Genomic DNA, 9,211 nt, shown 5'->3' on the forward strand with positions numbered 1-9,211 from the left:
CCTCCATCCCATTCCTCTCCTCCTCTACAACCTCACATCCACCAGACCCATACCAAATCCACCTCCATCCCCCAGAAATTGGACCAAGTCCGCGCTAATTACATGGAAATAAAGAAGAAGATGCAGAAAGTCCTCCAACTCCAGGATCTATTACTGGTTGACCCGAAAGCCCACCTCCAAATCGAGCAGGAAAAGTGAGCCATCACCGATGTGGGTCTCCGGCGACGCAGATCCAGTCAATTGGTGCCGTTAGAAGATGATCCTCATCAAGATGGCGTTAGCAGAAGAAGGGGTTGTGCACTGAGGAAGAAGAAGGGGAAGAGAAAAAGGAACTGACGAAGAAGAAGAAGGAAAAAAAAATTGAAGAAGAAAGAGAAAAAAGAAGACCGCGAGTAAAAGAAGAGGCAATTGAGTGAATGGCGCTGGGTTAAAAAATAGAAGAAGGAAATATTAACTAATACTTCGGGCCCAACGGGCTTTTACATATTTCAAAATCCAGGCCCGGGACCGGACTGGGTCAGAAACTGTGTGAACCGGACCGGCCCGATTTAGCATATTTTTTTGTAAAACCCAGACCGAACCGGCCTGTCCGAGCCGGTTTTTCTGGCTTCCGGGTTTTTTCGCCCACCCCTAGAAAATTGTGTGTTCTGATGGGGTTTTTAGCTTCAGAGCACAAATATTCTGAACTTTTGTTCTGGGTCTGTTTAATTTGATCGGTTTCTTTCATTTCTGAGTTGAATTGACAGAGAGTTGGGGTTGATTGGTTTGATTGTCCACTATTTGATTCGAAAGTTTGGTTCTTCTGAGGAATTTGTATTTGATTGATTACAGACAGAGGTTCTGGGCGGGTGGTTGGGCTGATTGGGGAAAACGGTGGAGCTGCAGATGCCAAAAATCTACGGGTGAAGGTAATTTTTAGGCGCAATTGTTTTTGGGTTTGTTTTCTTTTATGAAAAAATCTGCTAATTCTAAAAAGAGAAAAGAAACACCAAGCCAAAGGAAAGGAAATTTTATAGCTCTCAAATTCCTCTACTGGTAATTGTTCAGCATCAATCATGGTTTAAATTTTGATTTGGATTAGTTTAGAAATTTATTGGATATTTCTTCTTACCTCCTCAGTTAACCTGAAGGTGGATTAGCTTTTGGTTGGCTGGGAGGAGCAGCGCATCTCCCTTGCATGTCCCCTACACTTTGAATTGTATTGCTCTCTGCTTTATCTAGTGGTTGCAACATTCTTGAATCGGAACTGTTCTGTATGGTGACATGCAATGAGGCTGTGCTGTTGTGTAATTATGATTGAGCTTCATATCAGAATCTGATATCTGTAGTGTCAATGCTTCGTTACTTTTATTGTATTCTTATGAAGTGTTTGATTTTGTGGTTGTGATGAATCACAGGGAGGAGTTTCGCAAGACTTCAAATTGGAGTTTTGTGATGCAAACAGATGTTAAGAGATCAAAACTTCCTTCAGATGCAACTGACATTGTGATGGAAGATGTCCCATTATTGACAAATCTTCTGCAATATCATGATGCTAAGGTACTTCTATTTTTTGGAGTTTCAAAGTTAATAGCCATCATGAGTAGTTTTTGTTCCATTGAGGATGTGCGCTTTGTTATCGCTGTAGGTTTGGAGCATGCTTCTGTATGTTTGACCCGAATTGCTGAATCATTTGCATCATCGCCTGACAAACTTGATGAACTATGTAACTTTTAATTATATTTTTTTCTCAGCAATCTATTCATATCCATAAATATGTCAACGATAAATATACCCTGCTTTACATTTCAGGACAAGCTGGTATTTTGCAGAACAACGTTAACCAGATTTGTGCCTGAAGATGCATGGTTCTATGCAGCCTGTCCCTCATGCTCAAAGCAAATGAGGAAAAAGCCACGGAGTCAACTACTACTAATCTGCCGAGATCATGAAATGCAGCAGCCACATTATAGGTAACGCGATCCAAAACTTAATTGATGTCTTCAATTTTGTAACTATCGTGAAAGATGGAATGATGAATGCCTAAGAAAATGGCATAACATTGTTCCTTTACAGTTTGTTTGGATGTTTATATCTATAAATAGCAAAACTTTATTTCCAATCCATTATGCTTATGATTTAAATTAGGGGAATTTGATTCTACACCCAAATTCACACACACCTTTTAGATTAGGGCCGTGACCACTTACCCAATTTCAGCATAAACATTGCCCACTTACTCCATTAAGAGTTTTTTAACCCTATTTACCCAATCTAATATCTAGAGACAGTTTTGCCCCTTATTATTTAACTCTATCCTCTCAGACTCTCTCTCTCTCTCTCACCGTAGACTTTCCTTCTCTCCTCGCCGGATCGCGGTCAACCTCGTTCCATCCCCGCAACGCAGTGGAAAAACGTCACCCTCTCCAACCATTCCCTTCCCCATGTCGGAATCAAAAGCCCAAACGCAGATCGAAAAATTCCGATCGGATCCAACCCATATCGGGCCAGATTGCGCCGAGCCAAGCAACGTCACCACGATCCCATCAACTCCAGTCCACCTCCGAATCTACGCCGACACACCGATCCTAACCCCCAGCCAGCAAGAAAAGAACCATCACCCGCCAACAGCCCTGATCTGCTCTACCATCCCACTGATCCTGATCAATTCCAGATTCGTTTTCAGGCGGAGAAAGAATCGTAGGCGAACAAGTCTCAGAAGCTGGCGTTGAAGCTCGCGAGCATGGGGGCGATGGAGCAGCGGTGCTTGGTGCTGGAGCAGAAGATCGCAGCCTAAAGCTTCAAGATCTGGGCGCTCTGGTCCGATATCGAGTTTCTTCGTCCCTAGTCGATCTGATCTGGTGCCCAGAGCACTTTTTTGTATACTCTGAGCTCCGAGAATGGGGAAGGAAAAAAAAAGTGAACATGTACAATTGAACATATAAATTGATCAATTGTGTCTTTACTGTATTCATTTTGGTTCACTTGAGGGCAATAATATGATTATTTGAGGGTAATAATATGATTATTGGGGCAATAATATGATTATTGGGAGGCAATAATATGATTATTGGGGGGCAATAATATGATTATAAATTGATCAATTGTGCCTGAAGTGTATTCATTTTGGTTTTGGGAGTTTATACAATTCACTGGACGGCAATAATATGATTATTGGAGGCAATAATATGATTATTGGGAGGCAATAATATGAGTATTGAGGGGCAATAATATGATTACTGGGGGGGGCAATAATAGGGTTACTGGATATTATTAGGGGGCAATAAATTCAGACGCCGGAATCCGGATTCCTGTGAACGGTTGCCGGATTCCGGTCATCGGTCGCCGGAGTCCGCGGCCGGCCACTGGTCACCGGAGCACAACAAGGTGGAGGATGACTTTTCTCTCTAAGTGAGAAAGAAGGAGAGGGCAAAAAAGTCCCAAAAATAAATAAAAAGAATAAAAAAAGAATTAATTGGGTATTAGGGAAATAATCTCTTAGAGTGTTTTGGGTAAATGGGGTTAAAAAACTATTAGTGGAGCAAGTGGGCAATTTTTAAGCTGAAATTGGGTAACTGATCATTTCCCTTTAGATTAAACCCATCTATAAGATTGTTTTAATATACACCCAAACCTATTAATTAGGTTTAGCTAAAAAAGAAAAAACTATTAAATAGGATAAATATGGGTATTAATAGTTGTTTTTTTTTTAGGAGAAAGACGACCAAATTATATTACTCAATCAGAGAGTACAATGAGAAGCCACAAAGCTTCTAATATCAGGAGGGACAAGCCCACTCCATGAAAGATTAACAGAAGAATGTAAAGCTAATTTAGCTAAATTTTGGGCAGCCATATTAGCTTCACGATACACATGTCTCAAGGAAGAACCAACTAACATCCCAAGAGAAAAGTTGATGTCCTCAATAATACGACCCAAGGATGAAGTCTCCTCCCCCCTCAGCCTCAATAGCAGAAACTAAACTCTGACAATCTGACTCGAATATAATAGGAGAAAGATGTAACTGTACTGCCAGGGAACAAGCAGCCCTAAACCCTATTAATAGTTGTTAAGAAATACTAAAGCTGCCACCATCTCCAAACTTTCTGCAGATACAAGTTTTGAAACGGTTGGGCAAAGACATCGCCCAGAATTAATCAACTCTTGATTCCAGCAATTGAAATCAATACATGGGTTGGAGATCAAAGGTGTAGCTACACACGGGCTCCGATGGGCTACAGCCCACCCCAAATTTTGAAAAAACATTACTTTGTAGCTTAATTTTAGTTAAAAAAATTAAATATTAAAAATTAGCCAAATTTCTATACTTAGCCCATATGTTATTAAACTTAGTCCATATGTTATTTTTTTTCTTTTTTTGATCAGATATATATTATTTATTTTCTTGAGGTATTTAATTTGATTTTTTTTCTATTCTGCTTTAAGAGGTATAGTCGCATAAAAAGCTTGCTTTTTTAGGTAAACTAGGTCAACTTTTTTCTCTTTTTTCTCTCACTGTTTCTCCAAAATCAATCAGACCCAGACGAAAAGCTTTGGTTCTTCTATCGACTACCGTTTTCCCTCTTCATTCTTCAGGTATAAGTTTATCCTCTATTTCTTTTGGGTATATGATCTTTTGCACCTCTTCGGTTTTTAATTCATATATTTTTTGTTTTTAGTTCACAATTGATTAATCAAATCCATTTGAGTCCTATCGCGCTATTGCTACTTGATTAATATACTAATTTAGCTTGCTGACTTTGTTTAAGAGGTGTACATGCTACTGGTATATATTTTTTTTTATTGACCAACGTTTGACTCCATATGTATTGTTGGATTCTTTATCAGTTCTTAGATTGGATTGTTCTGTTTCAATTAAGGTTTGGGATTATGCGTTTGCTTTTTTTGCTGATCAGTTGGCTCTTCGTTTTATCGTTTAATGAATTGTTAGAGTAGTGTTTGTGTTTAACTTTTGATTTTATTATTGCATTTGTCAATTGGTGATGGTTGCATATTTAAATATAATGTCTGATCATAATCGACCAACCAAGAAAGCAAAAACTCTTGATTCATGGCTCAAGAAAATAAGAGAAGATCATAATAGCAGTACACCACTTGCATCTAATGAGCATCATCATGTCACTTATTTGCCGGTTTCTACAGCACCTACAGAAAGAGCATTTTTAGCTATGAAACATATCAAAACAATATTGCGCAACAAGATGGAGAATGACTTTTTGGCTGATAACATGATTGTCCACATTAAAAAAGAGTTGCCCGAGAATTATGATACAGATTCAATAATTAAAGATTTTGTTTCTATTCAAGGGCGTAAGGTATAATTTGAGTAGGTATGTTCTTTTGTCTTAGACTTCCGTTATCAAGTTTCTATCAAACGTTATAATGTTCATTTTTTTAACCAGTTAGCTATTTGATCGTTTGATATGTCTTTAATATAAGATTTGGTTTGTAAAACTTAAAAAAATTAAAAGAATTAGTAAACTTTTATAAAAATATTTTTTTAGCCCACCCCATTCTAAAATCCTAGCTCCACCATTAATGGAGATTATGTAATCTCCACATTCAAAAGCCTAATCTAAATCAATTCATGGGTTGGAGGTTATGTAATCTCCACATTCAAAAGCTGGAATTATAGGTGCCTCAGTCATTCTCTGAATGATTTAGGTACATATTGTGAACTCCCTAAATGATAGGTACCTAAATCATTTGCTTATGTTAAAACCCACACGATGTTTAACACCTGAATGATAGACAAAATTATGCAATTTTACCTATGATTCATTCTACCTAAGTTATTCCCTGATTGATAGGTACAAATTGTGAACTCCTAAATGATAGGTACCTAAATCATTTGCTTATGTTAAAACTCACATAATATTTAACACTTGTACGTACGATAGGAAAAATTATACAGTTAAGCCTATGGTTCATCTAGAAATACCAAAATTAGCAAGTGAAAGTTAATGACAAGGGTGTTGGATTATTCTATTTCATTTCCAGTAAATGATGTGAAATGAATATTTTACTAAAAAGTCAACAGCTATAGTTGAGGAACAGTTTACCTATTCAATCATAAGGGTAAAATAGTTAAACTAAAAAAACATGAAAAATCGTAATAGACTTAAAACCTATAACGAAGGTTTAATTATGTGAATGGGTGTAGATTAAAAGAAAATATAGGAATGAGTTTTTCCTAATAGGAGCTTCATTTTTTGGGTTTTTTTTTTCTTTCTAATTTTCTCTTTAAATTATGTTATCTGATACCATGATATACAGAATTATGGAATTATGTAGCTACATAGACCTTAAATTTTGATACCTTTAGGTACAATTCTTCTCCAAGCTCTTTTACATATAAATGGTTTAGTTGCAATGCTGCATAAAAAATTGAAGATACATTCACCCTATGATGTATAGCTCATCTGTTCATGCATGATCTAATTAACAAAAAATATGAACTGCCTTTACAGTTTGTGGCCTTGAAAATTCAGTACTTAATATGTACTCTTACTGTACATTTTTAAAAGCAATGTTTATGCATGGTTTAAGTCCATCTAGGAAAAGCACTGGATTGCAATGTATGAGAGTAATAATGGTGAGTTTTCTCTTGACTTTGAGATAACAAGCATGATGTAGAACAACACAAGGTGGGTTAGAGCATCTTTAGCAGACTCTCTATTTTGGCTCCTTAGCTATTTTAGAGAGCATGTTTAGTTTTTTATCTATTTTAGCAGCTGCACCAGACTCCTAAGTGGCTCTCCATTATAACTTTTAGCTATCTCGCTACTAAATATAGAGAGCGAGATGAGGCTCTCTATAATTTAAAACATTCCTTTTGAGTTATTTATGTAATTTATAAATACATTTAAGCTATTTAATCTTCATTTAAAAAATAATATAAATTCAAAATTAGTTAAAATAGAGAGCATTGATACAGACATATTTCTAAAGTGGCTAGTCAAAATAACTTTTTAGCTATTTTGGCTAAAATTTGACTCAAAAATAGCTAGCATTGCTAAAGATGCTTGCCTATAATTGTGGTAAGCCATAGATGGTAGAAACTTTAGTGTTTCTGGTGGCTTTCTCCGGGTACCTCACACAGAATGCTATACCGTCTGGGGTACCGATCCAACTCCTAAACCCTGTATCGAGAACAAACGCTTAGAGGGGTAAACCGTACCGGACGGTTTACGCCTCTCCGATGCTTGAGTGAGAAACTAATATAGATGTGTATCAAGTAAATAGTGGACAAAGGAGTTATTACCCGTAAAAGGTGGTTGTGCTAATGCCCTTATACTCGAGCATGTGAAAGGAGTCTCCCCCATCTTCGATGTGGGACACACGTTCTTCTGATGCCATATCAGTCCTCCTGTTGTGTAAATAGTTGGGCTGTGCTGGCCTTGCCCAGGGCCCTGGGTGCCCGGGGTGGCATCCCAAATGAGCCCCGCCATGGTGGGTCGTGAACCCGGCCCATGGCATAGTACATGGGAGTACCGATGGGGCCCAGCCGATAGTGCCAAACTTAGTTGAGATTTCCCTAGTATGTACATTTAGTAATGGAAAGAGGTATTTAGCGAGGACAAAAAGATAGTGTTGTAGTTTTGGGTATTTCAGGAGAAATTAGAGTGCTTTGAAATAATAGGAGGTGAAGAGAGACTCTGGAAAGAGATCTCAAGGAACTACGACTTTTGGAAATGGTGAAATCTATTCGTCTTTTTATGTCATGTCATTCAACCATAAAGTGAGTTGTTCACAAGATTTTCATAAAAGTTATGAGTAATAGCCAAGGTGGATTGTCTTAGATGCAGTAAGTAAAGAAGATAGCAAGGGAAATTCTCCCCTTAAAAGAGGTTTGTCAAGTTTAGTCAATGTGACTTCTTCATTCATGGGGTGGGAGGATACCCTTCCCTTGATAAGCCTTAGAAAACACTAAGCTAATCATGGAGTGTTATCTCCAAGAGATTCAATTGGTTGTATGTACTGATATCTTTGCTTTACCTAGCGGCTTAAGAGAATATTAACACTTTTTAATAGTTATGCATTCATTAATTATTTATGATGTTCATCTTGTGTAGGTACAAATTTTGATCAACTTGGTGTGTTGCCATTCCCATACAAAAAGGGAAAGAATCGTTCGGGTTTAATGGGTTTAATATCGTTTATTCATTTAAAGATATTTTTCTTTGTGCCAAATTGTATTATTGATTTCCTAAGTATTTTAGGATTTGGTGGATATCTTGTATTAAAATTTCTTTCCTATTTAAAGTCTAATTAGGGTAGAAATCTGTTTGATTGTGTTTTGCTCGACACCTATTCATATATTGAGAAAGAAGGACAGTCACAAGTCAAGGACGTAAGAATCAGTTTGGAGGTCTTGCTTGCTTGAGATTGGTTTGGTCATAAGGGTTAAAGGCACTTGTTCCATGTATAAGTGTTCTTGATCATCTTTCATATGCATAAATTCTCTAGAGATCAGTAGAGAAGCTGTGAAGAAAGGAGAGCCATATTTGGTGATAGTTCAAGTGAAGAAGGAGTTCGAGACGGAAGACAAACTTTGGATTAGTTTTTGTCTAATCATTGTAGCCGAGCTAGTGCTATTCAAGTTTGTAAAGAACATATCCTTCATCATAAGTTAATTCTTATTTTGGGTTCTCAAGAGTAAGAGCTTCATAGTGTTTTTAATCTCATGATTGAGGTTTTCACTGCGTAACAAAAAATCTGGTGTTCTGTGTATTATTTTTGGTTTCTGCCCAGTAAGGATTGATACGTGCCTTGCAATCCCCGTTTTCGAGAAAAACGTTTCATCATTGTATTTTCACTTGGCATCAGAGCAGGTTCTAAAGCTTTTTAGTAGATCCGAGTACATGATGGAACGTGAATATAACAGAGCCTCCAGTTCGATAAACTGCCCTCCTTTGTTTGATGGTGAAGATTACTCACAATGGAAGATCATGATGAGGGCATTCCTCTACTCTCAGGATGAAAATATGTGGAATATAGTTGAAACTGGATGGGAACACCCCACAAAGGCTGAAGACTCAAAGAAATTAGAAGGGACATCTGCAAGAGTTCTTAAGCCTAGGAAGGAATGGACAGAAGAGGAGGTTTGGAATAGAAGTTGTGATTTCAAGGCACGGAATTCCTTATACACAGCTTTATCCAAGAAGGAGAGGCTGAGAATCAGCCATTGTGACACAGCTAAACAAGCAT

At 37.5% G+C, this 9,211-nt stretch overlaps 1 protein-coding gene across 6 annotated transcripts; it reads left to right on the forward strand.

Annotated features, from left to right (window-relative positions):
* Positions 1 to 630: 630 nt before the first annotated feature.
* LOC133727355 (uncharacterized) lies at positions 631 to 8,617 on the forward strand. Of its 6 annotated transcripts, XR_009855131.1 has the most exons (7): positions 631 to 698; positions 832 to 908; positions 1,120 to 1,198; positions 1,398 to 1,539; positions 1,628 to 1,705; positions 1,792 to 1,952; positions 2,330 to 2,963. XR_009855131.1 is itself a non-coding variant. In XM_062154947.1 (6 exons), the coding sequence occupies exons 3-6, from the start codon at positions 1,435 to 1,437 to the stop codon at positions 8,274 to 8,276; spliced, it is 525 nt and encodes a 174-aa protein (XP_062010931.1). In that variant the 5' UTR covers positions 631 to 698; positions 832 to 908; positions 1,398 to 1,434; the 3' UTR covers positions 8,277 to 8,617. The 6 variants fall into 6 exon arrangements, 1 of the variants encoding a protein (XP_062010931.1); XR_009855133.1 differs by lacking the exons at positions 1,120 to 1,198; positions 2,330 to 2,963 and adding an exon at positions 4,518 to 4,673; XR_009855129.1 differs by lacking the exon at positions 1,120 to 1,198.
* Positions 8,618 to 9,211: the final 594 nt, after the last annotated feature.

The sequence above is a fragment of the Rosa rugosa genome, chromosome 1 (genome assembly GCF_958449725.1).
Source record: "Rosa rugosa chromosome 1, drRosRugo1.1, whole genome shotgun sequence".
Lineage (NCBI taxonomy): Eukaryota > Viridiplantae > Streptophyta > Magnoliopsida > Rosales > Rosaceae > Rosa > Rosa rugosa.

Coding starts and splice junctions, on each gene's coding strand:
- LOC133727355 (XM_062154947.1), top strand. CDS start 1,435: ATGCAAACAGATGTTAAGAGATCAAAACTTCCTTCAGATGCAACTGAC. Junction 1,540..1,791: donor TGCAATATCATGATGCTAAG/GTACTTCTATTT, acceptor TTTACATTTCAG/GACAAGCTGGTATTTTGCAG. Junction 1,953..4,517: donor ATGCAGCAGCCACATTATAG/GTAACGCGATCC, acceptor AAAATCAATCAG/ACCCAGACGAAAAGCTTTGG.